This window comes from Amblyraja radiata, chromosome 14, assembly GCF_010909765.2.
Source record: "Amblyraja radiata isolate CabotCenter1 chromosome 14, sAmbRad1.1.pri, whole genome shotgun sequence".
In the NCBI taxonomy this organism is placed as follows: domain Eukaryota; kingdom Metazoa; phylum Chordata; class Chondrichthyes; order Rajiformes; family Rajidae; genus Amblyraja; species Amblyraja radiata.
The window spans coordinates 55011651-55035566 of record NC_045969.1 but is presented as its reverse complement, the minus strand read 5'-3'; the positions used below and the strand labels follow the sequence as shown (position 1 = coordinate 55035566).

General features: G+C 41.6%; 1 protein-coding gene across 1 annotated transcript in view; it reads right to left on the bottom strand.

Annotated features, from left to right (window-relative positions):
- The window catches only part of mael (maelstrom spermatogenic transposon silencer), a 31642-nt gene extending 11047 nt beyond the window's left edge, over positions 1-20595 (bottom strand). Inside the window, exons 1-8 of the mRNA XM_033033392.1 lie at positions 20402-20595; positions 19432-19533; positions 18863-18935; positions 12201-12356; positions 10417-10458; positions 7981-8111; positions 5904-5958; positions 130-274 (exon numbers count right to left, since the gene is read on the bottom strand). Of these exons, the coding sequence (XP_032889283.1) occupies positions 130-274; positions 5904-5958; positions 7981-8111; positions 10417-10458; positions 12201-12356; positions 18863-18935; positions 19432-19533; positions 20402-20566 (869 nt within the window). The 5' untranslated portion in view covers positions 20567-20595. The remainder of the gene's footprint in view (positions 1-129; positions 275-5903; positions 5959-7980; positions 8112-10416; positions 10459-12200; positions 12357-18862; positions 18936-19431; positions 19534-20401) is intronic.
- Positions 20596-23916: the final 3321 nt, after the last annotated feature.

Genomic DNA, 23916 nt, shown 5'->3' with positions numbered 1-23916 from the left:
TTCCATTGCTGGCCTGGGGATCTAATCCCCTCCTGACCAGTGCTTGATGTTCTAACCGTCAGCCTGCACAAACTCTCAGCAGCACAATAATCACACAATTTACAAGATCTATATTTTTAATGGCCATACCTGGTATTTGAGGCATAATCCCAAAGCATTACATCCAGCATTCTTTCAAAACAATCCTTTGAAGGCTTTTCTTTTAACTTGTGCTCATAAAGTTTCACTACGAGTTCTTCTAGTTCAAAAGCCTTCAATGGAATGCTGCTGCCACCTGTTGTAAAAATAAATAAAGAACATAAACCAGAACAAAATTATTTTTATGGCAAACAACCATATACTGAGAGTGGCTGTGAATCTTAAAGACAGACTAGAGACATGGGCGTCTTCCTCAATACTTCAAGAATGACAGGGAATAAACTCCCAGTCTCCCTGGTCCCACAGCCTGAGATCTTATTTTTTGCGCCTGATTCCACCACAGTTCAGAACAAGCCTCGCATACCACCGGATGGGGCCGTAAGTGGCAGCTTCGCCAGGAGCCCGTCTCGTGCCTTTGTTCTTTTGTTTGTTTTTAGTCTGTTTTATTTGTATGTTTTAGTGTATCTTTAGTTTTGTATTATGTGGGGGTTGGGGGAAACTCTTTTTAATCTGCTCCCTCGACGGAGATGCGACTTTTTCGTATCGTATCTCTGTCTGCACTGCGGCCTAACATCGTGGAGCTGGTGGTCCCTTCGTTAGGGATCGACTTTTGGAGCTCCAACCGCAGGAACTTCGACCGCCCCAATCACAGGGGCCTCGATCGCCCCGCTGCGGAAGCTTCGATCACCCCGACTGCGGGAGAAAAGGAGGAAGAAGGTAAAAGGTTATTTGCCTTCCATCACTTTTTGGAATGTGAATTCGCCGACAAACAAGATGGATGTGCTGCCTGTGCTAGTGGGGACTCGGAGGGATTGCGGTGAGTGCAGTGATCTCGGTGTCTCGGGGACATCTCGCCATGAGAATATCCTGGAGTCTGGTGCGAACATGGATGGCTTTCTGACTGTTTGGACGGACAGGGACTGCAGAGAGAATGACAGCGGTCAGTACAACTCTGGTCACATCACAATGAAGGAGCGTGTGTGTGGCCCGGACATTGAACTGATGGCTGAGGGTCTCCGCTTATGCTGTGTGCCCTCGGGATTCTCACATGCCACTGTGGTGGCTGTTTATGTTTAATCTTTATGTAGTATTGTATCAGCTTTTTTGGTATGACTGTATGGATCAATCAAATTTTACTGTACCTCAGTACATGCTATAATAAAGGATAATTGAACGATTAATTCCTCATTTAACGTCATTCAATTTTTATTCCACAGGACTCTGATTACTTTTGTCGCCCCACCCCACCCAAAGTAAAAGAACACTGTACCACTTTTTCTTGCCTTTCAGTATTAGTGGTTAATTTAGCATAAAAATTAAATGCAGATAATATTTTTTCTCCATTAAGAAGTTGAGAGGTCATGTGGCAGTTATACAAGATGTTGGGGAGGCTGCATTTCGAGTATTGTGTTCAGTTCTGGGCACCATGATATAGGAAAGATATTGTCAAGCTGGAAAGGGTACAGAGAAGAATTACGAGGATGTTGCTGGGACTAGAGGTTCTGAGCTATAGGAAAAGGTTGAGTAGGCTGGGACTCTATTCCTTGGAGCACAGGAGGATGAGGGGTGATCATACAGAGGTGTATAACATCATGAGAGGAATAGATCAGCTAGATGTACAGTCTCTTGCCCAGAGTACGTGTATCGAGGACCAGAGGACATGGGTTTAAAGTGAAGGGGAAAAGATTTAATAGGAATCTGAGGGGTAACTTTTTCCACACAAGGGGTGGTGGGTGTATGGAATGTGCTGCCTGGGGAAGTAGTTGAGGCAGAGACTATCGTACCATTTAAGAAAGTTAGACAGGTACATAGATAGGACAGGTTTGGAGGGATATGGATCAAACGTTGGCAGGTGGGACCAGTGTAGTTGTAACATACAACCATATAACAATTACAGCACGGAAACAGGCCATCTCGGCCCTTCTAGTCCGTGCCGAACACTTATTCTCCCCTAGTCCCACCTACCTGCACTCAGACCATAACCCTCCATTCCTTTCCCGTCCATATACCTATCCAATTTATTTTTAAATGATAAAATCAGACCTGCCTCCACCACTTCCACTGGAAGCTCATTCCACACAGCTACCACTCTCTGAGTAAAGAAGTTCCCCCTCATGTTACCCCTAAACTTCTGTCCCTTAATTCTCAAATCATGTCCTCTTGTTTGAATCTTCCCTACTCTCAATGGAAAAAGCGTATCCGTCAACTCTGTCTATCCCTCTCATCATTTTAAAGACATCTATCAAGTCCCCCCTTAACCTTCTGCGCTCCAAAGAATAAAGACCTAACTTGTTCAACCTTTCTCTGTAACTTAGTTGCTGAAACCCAAGCAACATTCTAGTAAATCTCCTCTGTACTCGCTCTAGGTTGACCTTTTTTCCTATAATTTGGCGACCAAAATTGTACACCATACTCCAGAATTGGCTTCACCAATGCCTTGTACAATTTTAACAATACATCCCCTTCTATACTCAATGATCTGATTTATAAAGGCCAGCATACCAAAACCTTTCTTTACCACCCTATCTACATGAGATTCCACCTTCAGGGAACTATGCACAGTTATTCCTAGATCCCTCTGTTCAACTGCATTCCTCAATTCGCTACCATTTACCATGTACGTCCTATTTTGATTTGTCCTGCCAAGATGTAGCACCTCACACTTATCAGCATTAAACTCCATCTGCCATCTTTCAGCCCACTCTTCCAAATGGCCTAAATCTCTCTGTAGACTTTGAAAATCTACTTCATTATCCACAACACCACCTATCTTAGTATCATCTGCATACTTACTAATCCAATTTACCACACCATCATCCAGATCATTGATGTACATGTTGGCCGGTGTGGGCAAATTGGACCAAAGGGCCTCTTTCCACACTGTATCACCATGACTCTAAAAAAATGTTCCCATTTGTTTTCAAAGGAAGAACAGGAAACATGTTTAAAAGCCAGTGTTAACACTGATGTGCAATTTCAAAATGCCACAATTCCAGTTGTATGTTTCATGATATCAGTGAGTGTTACAGGAAGGTACACATCATGTGATATCTTATGCTCAGACACAGAATACGAGTGGACACGCTGGTGACCGGATTTTCAGCTTTCCGTGACACCGAAAATTATACCACACTTCTCCGTGCCTGTCGAATTCCTTATCTACGAACAAATAAAGCTGGGGAATCCACGATCCCATCCTCATCGCCATTTTGTGATATCTTATGCTCAGACACAGAATACGAATAGACCCGCTGGTGACCTGATATTGACTTCAGTGTGCTGTGGTTTATTCAATCATTAACAATCCTCCGACACGAAGGTGGCGCTATTACACGCCGTATATCAGATCACTCACAAAATGCATTCATATTTTTGCACTCCACTGCCATTGCATGAATGCTGATGACATTTTTAGATTTTGGTAATATCAGCAGTAGCGATGTGCAAGCAAGATTTCTTGCAAGGGTTAAAGTTCAGAAATAGATTAGCACATTGAGAATAACATTGGTCACCAAAATGCTTGCTCAATCATCGAACTGCAAAAGAAACCTTGCAATGACATAAACTAGTAGCAATGTTACAAAATTTTGAGATTTTAAAAATCAAGTCTGTAATTTATCCCATCAGATAAAGCATAAAAATAAGTTTAATTTGACACCTAATTCACTTTCATATCTCAAGTATTTAAAAAGTTATGGCCATTTTCATACTGGGAAATGAGCATCTTGTTCCCTATTGATTTTCTATGGACATAACAAAAAAGCTGTGATCGTGAACAGTCAAAAGCCCATAACTTTCTTAAACATTAAGAGAACTGAATGAAATTTTCAGTTATCATAGATTGAAGCATTCTGAAACAAATATAAAATAATCTTACTTGGATGACCTGAAATTAAAGCATATAATTAGTTAGTTACCTAATTGTAGCTAATTTCAGACTTCAATTACTAGATCTAAACATCTATCCATTTCTTAATAAATGATTAACATTTTTAAATAGCCTAAATGTCCAAATAATATTCACAAATAATTCACAATAAAACATGATTTTTAAATCTCATTTACATTAATTTATAGGCCAAATGGAAGGAATTTAGTGTTTAATTGCTGTAAATAAATGCCCATTTAAATCAGCTTTCCAGTGGGTCCCTGTGGAACGCGCTGGTTTAGAACGTTCACATTGCGGTAGATTTGTGCCCCAAATGCCGAGAAAAATACTGCGCGATATAATGGGCCCAAATTGAGCTACTCGCAATAGTAAACTTTGTATAAAGGGATCTTTAGAAGCCCTTTTTAATGTAAAAATATACAACCTAACTTCTGCTATTTGCTTTATGAGACCCTGTGTTGCTGGCGGTCGCGGGTTTAGAGATTGATTTTTAAACTACTATAACTATTATTCAAGGCCTTTAAACCTAATAATAGCTTTTGCGACGGGGTCTTCCAGCGATTTTTCGTTAATAATTAACTAGGCTGAACATTTTCGATTGGAACAGCTTAGAGAAAATCGCGTTTTAAACCCGCCCCCTCTAAACGGCGCCAAAATCGCGCACACCCTCAACAGCAGATCTTCAATGACGCTTCAGGTAGGCTTTGCAACATACCTAAAACTAGGGCACAATATTTAATACTAACATCACCTTTTTGAAAGAATATATTGTAAGTACCTGAATGCAAAGCATCTGAATTCAGTAATATTTACCCCAACTACAAACCAGTTGACCTGGGAACAGCTCTGCCCAAGACTGCAAGAAATTAGAGTTGTGGATGTAGCCCAGTCCATCACATGCACCAGACTCTCCACCATTGACTCCATCTACACTTCACTCTGCCACGGAAAAGGAGTCAACACAATTAAAGATTTGTACCACCCCCGTCATTCCTCCTTCTACCTGCACCCATCTGGCCGAAGGTATAGAATCCTGAGTGTACCACCAGACACAGGAACAGCTTCTTCCCCTCCATTATCAGGCTTCTAAACATATACTTCCATATGCTTGGATACTGTTTGATTTACCTTTACGCCATTGAGGACATTGGACTTTGTGTTGCAATGCTGAGAACTATATTCTACACTCGGTATCTTACCGTTTGCTATATCTATTGTACTTGAGTTTGAACTGATTGAGTTCAGGCATCAGTTTACTCTGAAGATAGACACAAAAAGCTGGAGTAACTCAGCGGGACAGGCAGCATCTCTGGAGAGAAGGAATGGCTGACGTTTCGGGTTGAGACCCTACTCCAGACTGGTTAGAGATAAGGGAAACGAGAGATATAGATGGTGATGTGGAGAGATAAAGAATAATGAATGAAAGATATGCAAAAAAAGTAATGATAAAAGAAACAGGCAATAGGAAGCTGTTTGACGGTGAAAATGAGAAGCTAGTGCGACTTGGGTGGGGGAGGGATAGAGAGAGAGGGAATGCCAGGGCTACCTGAAGGGCTGCCCAAGCAAAATATGAGATGCTGTTCCTTCAATTTGTGTTTAGCCTCACTCTGACAATTATTCTGGTATATCTGTTTGGATAGCATGCAAAACAAATCTTTTCACTGTACTCTGTACACATGACAATAATAAACCTAAACCTAATTTTAAATGCATACTGTTCAATTTCCAGGAAATGATCACGAACAATTACATAGCAATACCTTTCCAATAAAATTCTGAATGAAACAGTTGAAATTAGATCCAAATCAAAATTATAAGTAGTGTAGCAGCAATCCTTTCATCTCAGGTAAATCCTACATGTCAAATGTGTACCTACCTGACTTGCAGGCTAACCAGTTCAGGCACCAGCTCACTCTGAAGCACTCGGCCAACTATAATAGAAAAAGAACCACTTTCAGATTAAGATTTAAGGAATGTAAAGGCATATTCAGACATGAAGTCTTTCCCCGAACCAGCCAAATCAACGGAAATAAAATTAATTGATCAGCAATCTTATTTTCAACTAAATCAAGACAGTATGACAACTGACAAGTCCACTGAATATATTATAATCCATGATAAAATTAAGAGTAACTTAGTGGGTCCGGCAACAAGTGTAGAACGTTGATAGGTGATGTTTTGTGCCAGGACGCTTCTTCAGACTGATTGCGGTGGGGAAATGTGTAGGAAAGAATTGCAGATGCTGGTTTAAGTCGAAGGTAGACACAAAATGCTGGAATAACTCCGGGACAGGCAGCATCTCTGGAGAGAAGGAACGGGTGACGTTTTGGGTCGAAACCCTTCAGTTGGGTGAGGAAGAGGAGAATGCTGGAAGAGAGGATGGGCAGGTCAAAGCCTGGCGAGTGATATGTGGATGTACACGAGGGGGATTTCAATAGGCAGATGGTTAGACAAAGGCCAGACAAAAATACGTGAGAAAGGGATAGAAGAGGTGTGAATTGTGTAGCCATTTGAAGGAATATAGATGGAGGAGAGAAATTTATGTGGATCCAGGTGGGGTATGGGGGGGGGGGGGAAAGAGGAAAAAATGTATTAAAATATTTTTAAAAAGGGGTTGTTTGTAGGATAGTTACCTAAAACTTGAGAATTCTAGGTTCATACTGATGGGTTGTGAAGTGGAATAAGAGTTGCTGTTCCTCGATTGCATGTGGCCTCACTCTGGCAGTGGAGGATGCCAAGTCAAGGTCAGTATTTAATCACTTATTCTGACAAATTCCTCAGTTAGGATTATGTTGATGGTAAAAATAAATGTCACTAAAGAAAAGCTTTGCATTTATACAACATGCATGTCCCATAAACACAAGTCTTACCTTGTTTGCATCCAAATGTAATGCAATCAATAACTGATTTATGTAGCAAATAATTGTGCAGCACACAGATACTTCCTGCCTTCTTTTTCTCGATCCTAATCTCAAGGAGGAATGTGATGCTGCTGACTGGTGTATGTTGATACGAGTCTCATGGGATTAACGAAACTGCAAGCCTCGAGCTAGATAAGCAGCTTCATTTATACTGCAGCACTGACAAAGTGCAGTACAGCAAGCACTGGAGTGGGAATGGATGCTCAAAATCTGCACAACACCGCTCTCAACCTTAAAGAACCCTCAGGGTGTATAGTGTTTGGCAATAACTGCACAAGGTTAAATTATACATATTTCTCCCAAAATTAAGAAATGCTCCTCGCAGCGTGCACCTCTAGGCCAGACCTGGCAGAACTGAACTTCTTGAAGAAAATTCCAATTTAGAGTTGTCAACGGACAACCACTAATTTCTAGTCATCTTACCTGGAAATGGTTCAAATGTGAATATTCGAGGCAGGTGTAGCATGAACAACAACAATTAATTAGCCAATAGACTGCATCAACAATGTCTCGAGCATTACATTTTCAGTGTACAAAATATCAAATGGTGCACTGTTCTGGCAGGTTTATCTGAAGCATTAGATGCTTTCTCCATGATTAACAAATTGGATCTTTCAGAGTATGTGGAAAGGATGTTTCCATGAGTGGGAGTCTCGGACCAGAGGCGATAGCCTCCGAATAAAAGGATGTACCTTTAGAAAGGAGATGGAGGAATTTCTTTAGTCAGAAGGTGGTGAATCTGTGGAATTTGTTGCCACAGATGGCTGTAAAGGCAAAATCAATGGATATTTTTAAGATGGAGATTGACAGATTCTTGATTTGTATGGGTGTCAGGGGTTATAGGGAGAAGGCAGGAAAATGGGGTTGACAGGGAAAGATAGATCAGCCATGATTGAATGGTGGTGTAGACTTGATGGATTGAATGGCCTAATTCTGCTTCTAGAACTTGGATATCAACTCTTCCCCTTCCCATATGTGAAGTTTCCAAAAGATAACAATGGCATTTCTCCATTAGGATTATATCAATATTACCTTACAATAAACTGGAAGGAAGCAGTTGCTTTTTCCTGGCTTCATAAAAGCAATGAACTGCTGAAAGATCTCTCTGTATTTGGAACTGGCGTGTTCAAAGTTTGAAAGTGGAATTTTATGAGTGTTGTCACCTAGAAAAGAAAATTCCTCTTTAATCACATCAACTTTATTTCACGTAAATATGATCACTTAGATTTGTAATGACAAATGCTGGGAGAATGGCACATCAAAAAGAAGAAAGGAAAGGTTGGGGATAAAGGATCTTTGGCAATATGGAAGACAAGGTCGGGCTATCCCCAAAATCCACTGAAGATCCATCATCTTTCCTGCAGCTGGCAAGTTTAAAATAATTATGATTTCTCCTATGTTTATCCTACAAATACTGAGCACCACAGAATATCTCTAGACATCTATTGGAACAGATTTGTAATCAGTCATTTTTTATAGTTTTCTTTGCAAATGTATGTCCATGATAACAGAGGAGTAAAACACATGTAAAAAATGTCAGTGCTCACATCAGAGGAATTTGGAACATGCATTAGGTGAGATGGAGAACACTTCAATACTTGCGATATGAATGAATGATACTTTATTATCACATGTGACATGTCAGGCAGATTCTGTTTTGCATTCACAAGGTATGCAAAGAGTCACTACATATAGGCCATCACCAAAGTTACAAAGTATTCCATTTGGCCCCAATGAGCCCCCTCCCCACACCGGATCTCCCTTTTAGCGCCCCCCCCCCCTCAAGCTGGGTCCCACTTTGTTCTCGCCCCCCCCACGCCGGGTCCCCCTTTGTTTTCACCCTTAGTCAGCTTCACTGAGGCAATACATTCTTACATGACAATCGTTGCACTCTTGTACTTGGGTATGATTGTACTTATGTACAGTAAGATTTTACTTGATTGTATACAAAGCAAAGAATTTCACTATCGAGGTACACGTGACAATAAAGTACCATTCAAATTCTTACCATAGCAACAATGTAAATGGATCAATCCAGCTTCCTCCAACATTAGCAGAATTTAACATTTTGGTTTAACCCCCATGTACTATCAAAACGCAGGCAACCCCGTGTTACAAAAATTTGCCATTGCAGAATTCATATTTTGCAACTCAAGATATGGAGTAAAATCCCTCCCAGAACTTGTGTGGAAACAATGCATGCACGGGTGAAATGGTTTCATGATGCGGAAAATGGCAGTGTGCTGTATTTTCTGGGGACATAGATATCCTATATCACCGGGATCACCTGTAACAGAATTATTTCTGGAGGAACAACAGAACCAAGGTCACCTCACCCTGCAGATACTGTGTTAATCTTGGCCACATACCACAGTCACCTTGCAACCAAAATAGGAACAGGACTGCATAGGAAGAGATTAAAATTACATGCAAAGGATTTGCACAGTCGTGATGTGAAGAAATAGCGGTGGAGCGTAAAGAACAGGCAAATTGGAAAGAAGTTCAATATTTGGAAGAATTGTCTAATACGATAGCGATATGGGTAATGAGAAAAAAAATGATCAAGGTTTTGAATACTTAATTGACTTTTCGAATCAGAAAAGTTGATAGCTTGTCCAAAGACCCTGTTGCCAGCACACTTTTATCCCATCTTCCCCACACTCCCGCTCATCATTAACACTGTCTGATACAGTCCCCACACTATCCCATTCTTCCCATCACATTTGACGGGCCCATTTCTTCCTTAAAATAGTCAAAATGTAAACAAAGGTAATCTGCAGGACTTCTGTTACTTATCTAGGCAGAAGGTGAAGATTTCGAAATACAGATCTAATCTATTAAATTTGCAGTCATTGCAAAAGAATTTGTGCCACATTGTAAAGTAGCCGACTTGTTATCACCCAAGATGGCCTTCAACTTCAATATGCTTCATTGTTTTTTGGAGAACACAGCTACATTTCTCTGGCATGTCAGGAGCTCAGCAATATGGAACTAATAAGTTGTTCCACTAAATGTACTTTATTTATTTTGTGCAGTTCAGTTTGCCCTGAAAATAACCTTTTATTTAAATTATTTTTAGTTTTGGAAATGCAAATGTCTGTATAATAAAGTAAATGCTACCAAGAAATGGAAAGGTGCTACAGTAATTGGAACAGAGCAAACCTGAAATCTGCTGAGAGCAATTGACATTCACGAACAATGCACAGATTTAAAATCAAATTTTTTTTAAACTCAGCATCTCTGGCGACTTTTCAGATCAGGACTGAAGACGTCGCGACCTAAAACATCTTCTATCCATGATCTCCAAAGATCCTGCCTGACCAGCCGAGTTATTATTTTGTAAACTGGCATCTGCAGTTCCTGTGCCTTCAGAATCAATATGTTTAGTCACTCATTTAATTAAACTGGTCATGATTTAAGATATTAAACAAATGGCAATTATTTCAAAAACGATTTTCAATAACTTACTTGAAACCTGGCAATGATATCGAAAGCCACACGGGATTGTGCCTTAGTCATAGAGAAGGGAAAGAAAATTTTAAAAATTACATGCGTTATTTTTGAAAATAATTTCAAACAATGTTGGATATGTCATTATCAGGGAGAGTGAGATTAGAGCTTCAATATAAAAATCTTTCTTCTGGCTTCTCTGGGCTCTCTTAGTTAACTGTTACAATCTAGACTGACAACACAAGTCAAAAATAATTTAAAATTCTCACTGAAAAAAGTTGTCAAAATAAACATTAGGCAAAAAATGAGCTTTGCCCAATTTGCCAAGTTTAAAAAAGTGTTAGCGATATCATTTTTATAACTTGCCAAAATTATAGATTACAGACAGACAAATACAATTGAAATTGAATCTTAAAGTTCTTCATCCCAGTAAAAAAATATGCCAGTTAAAACAAATACATGGCCTATGACACATGGGAGAGCAGGGATACTCGCTCATACCCCAGCTCAAGAGCAGCAAACAGCCATATTATTGCACTATAAGTGCATTTCACGTGGCTTGCATGAACAATAAATTCCGTTACAGTGGGATCTTCCTTCAAATCACTCGGGTAAGATATTCTCCATGCTCCATTCCAAATAAAAACAACTTTCTTTTAATGCTTTTTACAGCTTCCCATATCTCACTAATATTGCTGAGAGAACTTTAGAATCAAGTTACTTCTTAAACCACTGCAAAGGGTGTAGCATACCTTTTTTAAGTGCATTTTCAAATTTGAACTTCTAAAATTAGCTACAGCAACTGTTGCACGAAATAGAGATTCCATTTCACGCTATAATGCCCACGAGAATTGTTTAAGTCAGTATTGATTCTTACCACTTAATTGCCACATTCAAAACGATTTTCTAATGTCTGACAAAATAAGTCAATTCCAAGAACATTAATGGTGTAAAACTAGTCCCAAATCTCTCCTAGCCTAACACTTCTCAACCAGCTTGACAGCATTTATCTACAACTGTTTTCTCTATAAATGCAATTAGCTTTCTTTCATCCCCATCATATTTGTTTGAAGTTAAGAGATTCAAGTCTATGAAGCATAAACTTTGGAACAATTGAATTCAAGCATGGTTCTTTACTCCTCACCACCAAACGAGACTCTCGTTGAACAACACAGGGGGTCCCCAGATACAAAATGAATCGAGCCCTTCGACTCAGTACATCATGGAACCATCCCAGGTCACAGCGCTCGAATCAGAGCATAGAATGACAGGTGCGAGGCACTTGCATCTAACCTCTTGTGCATTCCAAACTCAGAAGTGCAGAACTCCAGAGAGCACCAACATGTATTTTCCAACTATTCGTCAGTTTTCTACACCCTGTTAACTAGCCATCAGTGTGAGTTGGCCTGATGCACATCAATAGTTTACTTTGGCTCCAGAACCTAATGTCGACCCTTATCAATTAACAGCACAACTGTAGAATATACCAGAAATATTAAGGTCAAAGAGCACATTTGGATAGAAAAATAAGACTCAACCATTCAGATTGATGTCCTTTCATCAGGTTTTAGGCCTGTTCGGATGTTAATTCTATTTCTCCCTACAGTTGCTGAATGAACTTGGGCATGTCTACCATTTTCTGTTCTTATTTTAGATTTACAGCATCCACAGAATGTTGTTCTTCTAACCATCACCATTATCAAGGAATCAATAAGAAATAGTTTCCCTATTCCAAACTGCTGCAGAGAACATTACTCTCCCTCGGTCTATTAGTGTGAGACAGACAGCGCACTGATGTTCACCTGGATCTATGAAGCAATGAAACTCATCTATTATGCCTTTCCTCATGGAATATTTTATACAAGCCATCTCACAAGGAAGGAAGCGTTGTTCACAATTCAAAGGAAGATCGGCCAGGCTCAGGAAGCTGACAAAGTGGAAAACTTCTTCACAAACCTCTTTGGAAGAGAAAAAAACATTATCATTATCAGTAGAGAATTCTTACACATGAAATAGCTCAACGTTAGCTTAGTTTAGAGATACAGCATGGAAACAGACACTTCAGCCCACCAAGTCCACGCTGATGATCGATCACCCGTTCACACTAGTTCTATGTTATCTCAGTTCCTCATGCTACACACAAGGGGCAATATACAGAGACCAATTAACCTACAAACCCATGTGTCTTTGTGGTGTGGGAGGAAAATAGAGCACCAAAGGAAACCCACATGCTACAGGGAGAATGTAAAAACTCCACACATACTCCACACATCACGTACCCGAGATCAGGATCCAACCCGTGTCTCAGGTGTTGTGAGGATGCAGCTCTACAAACTGTGCCTCCTACATTTCTTCACAATAACCACAATTTCACAATGGGAAAAATATACATCCGATTTGATCAAGTGAAATCTACCAAGGACATCTCAGTAGCTGTGATTTCAAGGTGTCATTGAGGTCAGAAGTAGAATCAAGGAACTGCAGATGCTGATTTACAAATGAAGTCACAAAGTGCCGGAGTAACTCATTGAGTCAGGCAACATCCATGGAAAGGTGATGTTTAAGGTCAGGACTCTTCTTCAGACTGACTGTAAGGGGGAAGAAAGCTGGAAGGGAGGAGGGACAGGACAACACCTGGCAGGTAATATATGAACACAGGCGAGGGAAGGCTTTGGCAGTTGGACAAAGGGGATGGTTGAAGAATTGACAGATGAAAAGACAAATGTGAGACAAAAAAAATTGAAGATTTGCAAATAGTGTAGCTAGAGGAAGGAATGTAGGGGGGGGGGGTGGGGTGGAAAGAGAGGGGGTGGAGATTAAATTATCTTCAATTAGAGAAATTGACGTTTGTTGTAAACTACCCTGGAATACAAAATGCTGTTCCTCCCCCAGTTCGCGTGTGACCTCACTCTGGTAATGAGGTCAGTTTAATTCCAATTTTGTCATGATCTAACATGAAAAGCTGCTGGCTAGCACCTTTACTGTTATTCATTTTGATTAAGAATCTGTCACCCATGTTTTGTGGTTGAGTACAATCAAGAATTATGATTGAGATAACAATGTTTAGATTCTGACAAAAATTGAAAATGTTGTACTGAAGTCACTCATGGCACCAAACCCTATCACGATTCATTATTAGCAGTCATCCATTTTTTAGGTTTCTATAATCATTCAGTATTTTTGATTTACTATATTGCATGGATAATATAAGCTGCAACAAGTTTGACTTCCAATTTTTTGCACTGTTGGGGTAAGTGTGCCATCTTTATTAATACTATATTAAATAATTAATTTTATTGAACATCGCAAATTCAGCCATGCCATTTTTCAATTAAGAGCCATGGTCTTAGTTCTTCATCCTTAAGGGCTGTCCCATGATGCAAGTTTACCCAAGAGCTCTCCCGAGTTTAAAAAAATCAAAATCGTGGTACTTCATCACGAGTATTTTTTTACTCTTGGAAATTTTTCACTGTTGAAAAACCTTCACGAGTTTCAAGAGCTACCGCGTTTACCGAGTACCTCCCTTTATCGTTACGAGCCGCTATGAGACATCCAGGAGCTTGATTCGGAATGGGAAGGGGTTTCCCGAGTACCTGCTACGTACTTACCATTTAAAAAAAAAAACTCGGGAGAGCTCTTGGGTAAACTTGCATCGTGGGACAGGCCCTTTAGAATAGATTTTCCCCCAATTTCATTGTAAGCAAAAGATAGACATATAAAGCTGAAGTAACTCAGCGGGACAGGCAGCATCTCTGGAAAGAAGGAATGGGTGACTTTTTGGGTCGAGACCCTTCTTTTCAGACTAGTTATAAGCAAAACACTTTCTGATGAGTTCATTCTGCAGTGTTAGCATTACTTTAGATGATTAAGTATCGATATGCTGATAAAAGTCAGCATCGTACTCACCATTTATTATTACCTCAAGCATTTTAATCACAGAATGCAATGCAACAGCCAACTTTCTCATTCCCCTTCAGATGACTCTGAATTTTCCTGTTAGCCATTTATTAAACCTTAATATCAATTGATATAACTAATAACAGAAAAGTTGAACAGGCAACAACTCCATCTCAGGCCCAAAGGGACCACTGAAATGATTATTTTTTTCTACACAAACCAATGAATCTTGACAAGATCCAACTCTAAAGTTTGTTCACTGTCTTTGGTTAGGTTATTTTGAAATGCTATTTCCCCCCCAAATGTTGACTGCAATCACTTAAGCTAGTGCAGGGCTCTCACTTAACTTTTTTTCTATGTTTCCAGCCGGGCAACCTAGGCAGCTTTTTAGGTTGCCAAATGACAGTTTAGGTGGTCATTTAAGACGGCTTGCATGACGCGTGCGATAATGTGCTCGGAAGAAGTGCGTAGTTACCAGTGGGATGCTCAATGAAGTATTCACATATTATTTTTGCTTCAAATGAAGTCACAAACTAAACATATTCACCAATCAAGACATGATATATACCACAATGACATGCAGCAACATTATAATACAGTATCTCAACTCTTTTTACATGTTGCAATGAATGCAATTTCTATTATTTCTTTCCACTTCCAAACAAAAATGTGGTTGGATTATTTAGCGTATGATCCTCGGTGAGACCAAGCACAGGCTTGGCGATCGCTTCACACAACACCTCCACTCAGTTTGCAATAACCAACCTGATCTCCCAGTGGCTCAGCACTTCAACTCCCCTTCCCATTCCGAATCCAACCTTTCTGTCCTGGGCCTCCTCCATGGCCAGAGTGAGGCCCACCATAAATTGGAGGAGCACATCTCATATTTAGCTTGGGCAGTTTACACCCCAGCGGCATGAACATTGACATCCAATTTCAGATAGTCCCTGCTTTCTCCTCCCCTTCCGAAGGACAAAGGACATTTATTGTCACATGCACCAATTGGTGCAGTGAAATTTGAGTTGGCATCGCAGCACACAAATAAAACAAACACAACATTATAGAATTTAACATTAAACATAAAAAACATCCCCCCATAGCAGGATCAACGTTTCCCACTGTGTAGGAAGGCAGCAAAGTTCAGTCCACTTCCTCGATGTTCACCCGTGGTCGAGGCCTATTGAGGCCTTCGCAGTCGCCACTACGGCAGCCTGATATTTCAGGCCCTCTCGCCGGGATGACGGAACTCCGACGTCGGAACAGAAGAACACTCTCAGTGGCTCGGAGTTCCGAAGGCCACTTCCTCCCGGAGACCGCGGCTCCCGAAGTCCACAGGCCGCTGGGCGGAACTCCAACACTGGCGACCTCGGCGAGAGATCCCAGGCTCCGCTTTTATAAAGTCAGCGCCGCCGCGGCTGGAAGCTCCGCAGACCACAGCTCCACGAAGTTGAAGTCAGCAGGCCCAGCACTCCGGAGCACCAACACGGCGACCCGGGTAAGGCATCGCCACGTTCCGCGATGGCACCTCAGTGCTGAGGCTGCAGCTCGAAGCTCTGGCAGGTCTCCGACAGGAAAGGCCGCACCAATCCAAATGGTAGTCTGCGAGGAGGGGGCGAAGATGCGGAAGGATGCATCCTCGCCCAGGTAGGGATTGGAAAAAACGGTTTCCCCCTCCCCCCCCCACATAACAATACTAAAAGGCCTCCAGAACAAATATTTTTAACAAACTAAAAATTAAAAAGGGTGATGAACGAACAGCTGCAGGCGAGGCTGCCACACTCTATGGCGCCACCACTCGTCAGCTCTCCCTCAGCCCACTGTCTCCGCCTCTTCCATTATTCTTCCTGCCCCCACCCTCACATCAGTCTGAAGAAGGGTCTCGACCAGAAACGTCGCCCATTTCCTTCGCTCCATAGATGCTGCCTCATCCGCTGAGTTTCTCCTGCATTTTTGTCTACCTATTCACACAAGTTCTGTTATCCCAGTTTCCTCACCCACTCCCTACACATTAGGGGCAATTTTACAGAGACAAGTTAACCTTCAAAGCCAATGTGTCTTTGGGATGTGGGAGGAAACCCACACGCTTGCAGGGAGAATGTGCAAATTCAACACAGACAGTGCCTGAGGAAAGGATCGAACACACATCCCTAGCGTGTGAGGCAGCAAGTCCACCAGCTGTGCCACTATATTTTGTTTTCCAACACACAAAAAATTATACGTTGATAACTTTGGTTACTAAAAAAAGAAACTATCCATTTTCAGTCTTAAATCTCTGACGCTATGTCCCCCTTTACAGCTACTGTATGTTTTAATTCGTTCAAGATTATGGGGCAGTACATTGGCCATAAAGTTGCTGCCTAAAAGTGCCAGACACCCGGAATTGATCCTGAATATGGGTGCTGTCTGTATGGAGCTTGCTCCTTTTCCCTTTGATCGCATGGGTTTTCTCCGGGTGCTCTTGCTTCCTTCCATATTCCAAAGGTGTGCAGGAACCTTTTTCAGACCCAACCCAAAACGTAATATTTTCCTTTTGTCCAGAGAGCCTGTCTGACCTGTTGAGTTACTCCAGCTTTGTGTGTCTATCTTCAGTTTAAACCAGCATCTGCAGTTCCTTCCTACACACACGATACTATATAATAGAACTTTATTAATCCCAGGAGGGAGATTGTGTGTATTTGTGTGGATATATATATATATTCATAAAGAAATAGACACTGTTTTGTTTTCTCTTTTATAACATTGTTTACAGAGTACCTTCTCCTCATTCATCCTGTAGTGATCCCCCATCATTCTGCACAGACCCTCCGATCCACACTGTACTGACCCCCCCCCTCCATTCATCCTGCGCTGATCTCCCCCCCATCCAACCTGTACTGATCCTCCCATTCAAGAAGAATGGGGGGAACAGTCTGAAGAAGGGTCTCGACCCGAAACGTTGCCTATTTCCTTCGCTCCATAGATGCTGCCTCACCCGCTAAGTTTCTCCAGCACTTTTGTCTACCCCATCCATCCCGTACTGAACCCCCCCATTCAACATCACTGACATCCCCCGTGCTCTCCCCTCACAATTTTACCTACTCCAACCAACACGTACTAATTCACTTGCCTCAATCCATCCATTCTGCACCGACTGCCTTCTGACCCCCCTCCCCCCCCCCCGCCATCTATCCACCCCGCACTGATTCACACACACCCCCCTCCCTGACCCTATTGTCCTGGAAATGTCTTCAGAGCGAACATTGACTATGTTTGATAACGGAATGCAATCAAATATGTTTTAATTCCCAATGTTATTAATTGTTTTAATCCATAAAGATGGATTAATTATATTGTGAACACGTGAAACATTAAAACCGCAGTGTCACTGTCTACCGTTGACACGTTATTACATAATTCATTTTAACGGCAAATCAATGCTCTTAATATGGAATATCAGTACTGTAGTTATTTAATGAGCAACATTCACAACTATACGTACGCATATATGTTACCATGGACCAGGATTTATTGACACAGGTTGATCATACGCTGAATAATTCAACCACATTTTTGTTTGGAAGTGGAAAGAACTAATAGAAATTGCATTAATTGCAATGTGTAAAAAGAGTGGATCTACTGTCTTATAATTTTGCTGCATGTCATTGTGGGATATATCATGTCTTGATTGGTGAATGTTTAGTTTGTGACTTTATTTGAAGCAGAAATAATATGTGAATGCTTCATTGAGTATAATTCCGACTGGTAACTATGCACTTCGTCCGAGCACATTATCGCACGCGTCATGCAAGCCATCTTAAATGACCACCTAAAATGTCATTTGGCAACCTAAAAAGCTGCCAAGGTTGCCTTGCTATACTCCTAGATCCCTCTGCTCTACAACACTCCCCAGAGCCCTATCGTTCACTGTGTAGGTTCTGCCCATGTTAGTGCTCTCAAAATGCAACACCTTATTTCTCTGTATTAAATTCATCAGCCATTCATCAGCCCACCCATCCACCCGTTCAAGATCCTGCTGCGATTTTTGACAACCATCTTCACTATTTACAAAACCACCCCAATTTTGTGTCATCTGCAAACTTGCTAACTATACCATGAATGTTCTCATTCAAATCATTGATACAGATGACAAACAGCAATGGGTCCAGCATCGAATCCTGAGGCACACCACTAGCCACTGAGGCACTTCCACAGGATCACATCTGGAAATGTGACACAGCAACTTTATCCTGCAACTAACCCAGCATTATAAATATCATGAAAAAGAAACATAGTTGAGCAATGTAATTCAAGTCAGTAATTTTAAGCTTTTTCCAGTTTATTGCCTATTCTTGTTCTCCAGAGATGCTGCCTGACCCACCAAGTTACTCTAGCAAGTGTTCTCTGCAAGATTCCAGCATCTGCAGTACCTTGTGACTTCATCAATTGAACTAAGATTATTCCAAGGAAAAACTGACGGTTACTTCTGGAAAAAGTAGAACCAGTACATTAAAAAAAAATACCATGGAAATTAAAAAAAAGTTATTTTAATGTTACCGCAGAAGCTTTAGATTCAGTAAAGTTAAAATACCTTTGTCACTAAACCAGTTGGCATGAGGATTGCTCATTTCCCTTGTAGTTACAAAGCAGACAGGATCTTGCATCTGCAAGAAACATAACAAGCTAGGTGAGAATTGAGTATTCAACGACTATATCGCATTAAGATAGACACAAAAAGCTGGTGTAACTCAGCCGGTCAGGCAGCTTCTCTGGAGAAGAGGAATAGGTGATGTTTCAGGTTGAGACCCTTCTTCAGACCCAAAATGTCACTTATTCCTTTTCTCCATAGATGCTGCCTGACCCACTGAGTTACTCCAGCTTTTTGTATCCATCTTTGGTTTAAACCAGCATCTGCCATTCCTTCCCACATGACTATATTGCAATACCTATTATTCATGCTTTAATTAGACATCGGCATTCATCGGCAAAATTATTTGCTCAATCTAAAAAATTTACAAAGTTCTCAAAGGCAAAATGTGATTCTGAAAAATGAGAAAAAAATACTTTGTTCCATTTTGTTTAACACTGTACTAGACAGGGTCAGAGTTAGACTGAGATAGAGCAAACATACTTTCCAAGGGACAAATAAAATAAACTAACCTGTTCTTTTCCTTCAGATTTGTTCAGAGTTTTATTATTTTTCTTAGCTTTCCATTGATGTGCCATCCGAATAAACTTTTCCTTCTCCACTTCACTCAGCGACTTCAATAAAGATTAAATATAACAAGCATTGTACAAAGGTTGGAACCATCCACATTCTTATCTCTTTTAAAAAAAACTACTGAGAAGGTATCGATTTGATAACTTGATTGTTTATTTTGTTTCCCTTCCAAACATTACATCTAATTACAGAAGGGTCCTTATCTGAAACACCACTAATTCACGTTCTCCAGAGATGTTCCAGAACTTTGTCTCATTCTTGTAAACCAGCATCTGCAGTTCCTACTCCACCATAATTTAGGACCAAAATTGCCTTTAATCGATGGGGTGTGAATCATTGGAATTCTCCAGCTCAGGTTAAGAATATTGATATTGCCCAACCCTGTGTTTTTGTGCCTGCTAGATTAAACTGTTTTCCATTTGTAAGTTATAGGAGGGGAACAACCTTGATTATTGGAATTAAAAATATCATAATTATCAGGGGCATCATGGTACATGCTGTCTTCAGTAGGAAAGAAAATATATATATTTTAAAAAGAGACCATACTCTGGTTCACATCACTGGTTCCTCAAACTTTGTACCATCTACAAGTGCATTAGATAGTACAAATGCATTAAAAAGATCTCGATTCTGGGACATTGCAAGATAGTAGATATTGCAAGATTATCTCCTCCAACACCTTAGGGCAAAAAATAGCATTACTATATGTTTTGTAAATCGTTGGAATTCTCCAATTTAGGATTCATTCAAAGCTTATTTGAAATTATTAATAATCAGAGGAAAGAGGATCTGCAAGGAACCTAGAATGCACCCTGCTCCTTCCCCAGCCATGCTCACCCTCCACTCCCGCCCAAGACAGGCTGTCTCCCCGCCTCGGGGTGACACCCGCCCCCGCCCGGGCCCTCTCACCTCCCACTCGGAGCTGCAGAGCGGGGCGGCATCCCTCAGCCCCTGCACCTCGACGCCCTGCCGGCGCAACTCGGGGATCTTCTCCAGCATGAAGAAGTAGTACGGGTTCCTCATCGGCTTCTTCTGCGGCATCGCGACGGGAACGAGCGGCGGCAGCGACGCCATAGACCAGCCCGCAACCCCCGGCACGTGACAGAACCCGTAACCCCCGGCACGTGACCGTGCCCCCCCCGCCCGTCCCAAACACGTGCAACCGCCCAAACGCCCTAACACGTGGCCCTGCCGCCTCAGGGCGGACGGGCGCCGGGACGGTTGAGCTGGGGTTCGCCTCGCCTCAGTCCCCGGGCAGGACCTCGACGCTTTCCCGTCACCTGGAGAAACCCCACCCCACGAGAATGCGGACAGGTACGTGGATAGGAAAGGTTCAGAGAGATACAGGGCAAACGTGGGCAAAGTAGACCTGTGTAGATGGGGCATCATGGACGAGTGGGCCGGGAGGCCTATTTAGTATAGATAGTATTTAAATAATAGTATTTCCGACCTCTGTGACTTAATTTAGGTGTGTGGGAGTGCTCGGGGAGGGGTAGCACCTCTGGGGGGTGGTAGCACCTCTGGGGGTGGTGGTGGGTGGGGACATGTCGTGCTCCTTTGAGGGGTACTTCGTCCACCTTTGGTCCACACCTGGCACCCAGTTGTGCTCCTGTTAACATGGAGGAGGAGCCATCTTGGGGAACGGCTGCTAACCAGCAGCCGTCCGTTTAATTCACTTTTTTTTGTAGTTTTAGTGAGTCCTGTGCCTTGTTTGTGGGAGAAATAGACTTTTTAATGTGGGGGGAAAGGGGTAACAATATTTCTAGGTCCCTACCTGGTCGGTGAGGCAGCTTTTTCTCTGGGCTGCCCCGTCGACCCGTCCTCGTGGCCTACCAGCGGGAGTGGAGCAGCGTTTTCCTGGCGGGGACCGCCCAGCGCTTCGGTGGCGGCACAGTGCTGGAGCGCTATCGCGGAGCGGAGCGGGCGATGTCTTGCCTGGGTCGCCGCGCTGGATCTTGTGTGTAAGTGTGTAAGTGAATATGTTAGTCTGTGTCCAAGATGGCTGTCGGAAGGGAGAGTGTACGCTGGCGCGGTTTAGCTGCTGCTGCTCTCTCTTCACATGCGACAGCGGCCACATCCTGGTAAACTAGCAATGTTACAAAATTTTGAGATTTTAAAAATCAAGTCTGCAATTTATCCCATCAGATAAAGTATAAAAAGAAGTTTAATTTGACACCTAATTCACTTTCATATCTCAAGTATTAAAAAAGTTATGGCCATTTTCATACTCGGTAATTAGCATCTTGTTCCCTATTGATTTTCTATGGACATAACAAAAAAGCTGTGATCGTGGACAGTCAAAAGCCCATAACTTTCTTAAAAATTAAGAGAATTGAATGAAATTTTCAGTTATCATAGATTGAAGCATTCTGAAACAAATATAAAACAATCTTACTTGGATGACCTGAAATTAAAGCATATAATTAGCTAGTTACCAAATTGTAGCTAATTCCAAACTTCAATTACTAGATCTAAACATCTATCCATTTCTTAAGAAAAGATTAACATTTTTAAATAGCCTAAGTGTCCAAATAACATTCACAAAGAATTCACAATAAAACATGTTTTAAATCTCATTTACATTAATTTATAGGTCAAATGGAAGGAATTTAGTGTTCAATTGCTGTAAATTAATGGCCATTTAAATCAGCTTTCGAGTGGGACCCTGTGGAACGCGCTGGTTTAGAACGTTCCCATTGCAGTAGATTTGAAGCCCAAATGCCCAGAAAAATACGGCGGGATTTAATGGGGCCCCAAATTAGCTACTCGCAACATTAAACTTTGTATAAAGGGATCTTAAGAAGCGCTTTTTAATGTAAAAATAAACAACCTACCTTCCGTTGTTCCCTGTATGAGATCCGGCCCGTGGTCGGCGGTCGCGGGTTTGGAGGATAATTTTTAAACTATTATAATTAAATAAACCCGCTAAATGTAAAAATATCTCCAGCGAACAAACTTCCAAGCGATTTTTCGTCAGCAACTCAGCAGGCTGAACAAGCTCGATTTGAACAGCCTAGGGAAAATCGTGTTTTAAACCCGCCCCCCTCTCAATGGTGCCAAAATCGCATACTTGACAGATCTGGACAGATCTGCAGCGACGCTTAAGGTAGATTTTGCAACATACCTAGGTAAGCTGCTTCGGCTGGCGGGCTAAACCAAGTGAGGGTTGCGGACGGGTCTCAAATCAAACCGCCGGTAGATTCAGCCTAACGTGCGTACTCTGTTCCGGAGGATTGGGCGGAGGAAATCCACTGGAGGGTTCAACAGCCAGGAAGACTGGTGTGCAAAGGGCATGTCAAAGCACGAAAGAAGACATGGGATAGGAATGTCACAAAATTTTGAGACTTTAAAAATCAATTCTGTAATTTATCCCATCAGATAAAGCATTAAAAAACCTTTAATATTTACCTAATTCACTTCCATATCTTCAGTATTAAAAAAATTATGGTCATTTTCATACTAGGAAATTAGCATCTTGTTCCCTATTGATTTATATTGATTTAACTCAAAAGCTGTGATCGAGGACAACCCTTGTCACAAGGGCTGTTTTACACAGACATACATACAGGTTCAACATGGCGGCGGCCACAATCTGATCTGTATGTACTGTGGAAGTTTTTAGTCAGATATTTAGCATGATCAGGTATAGACAATTACACAATACGGATAATGATCATGTTGCCGATATCGGGGCCTAATTAACATTTCGCATCATCAGATTAAAATTAAATTACACCAAAAAATAGATAAGAAGTTAAGTAAACGTCCTACATACCTTTTGTTTTAGCCTGAACTTGCAATCTGTGATTTTGAAGGCCTTGAATTTGAGCCCCGACTTTCAAATCCAGCGATTCAATAGACCAGCAACGTGTTGGAAAAAAAACGCGAACGGATGACAAAACGGGATTTCCTCAACATCATAAGGTTGTTGTAAGAGGAAATCCCTCCCTGACAAGAATAAAACACCTGCAGTTTACTCCCCACCCCCCTACAGCCTCTCGAGTCCCGCGCACAGCAGTCTGCAGATCTGGAGCACCACTGATGGCAGGATTGGAACAACGCTACAAGGGAGATTCCAGCAGTAACGTCTAACTGTGCCACGGAATCCAGCTCCTGCGGCCGAGAGGATGGGGTTGCTCGTGTGTTCCTCTCCACCTTAATGTCTCCCATGCACAGCTTTTTGTGCAAGTCTAGACAAAACCATGCTATTGTCGTCTCTGACGGGCCATCACCATGACTTAATTATTTGTTGCAATTCAGAGTAATTCTAAAACACTGGGTTTGGTATAGTGCAGCAGTGGAAACTAAGAGCAAGTTAATATTTCAATATGTTCACTTATTTTTTCATTAATTATTTATAGTTTGGAGTTACGCAGCACCAAAAGCCCTTTGGCCCAGCCTGTCGTACCATTAGCTCTGTCCAT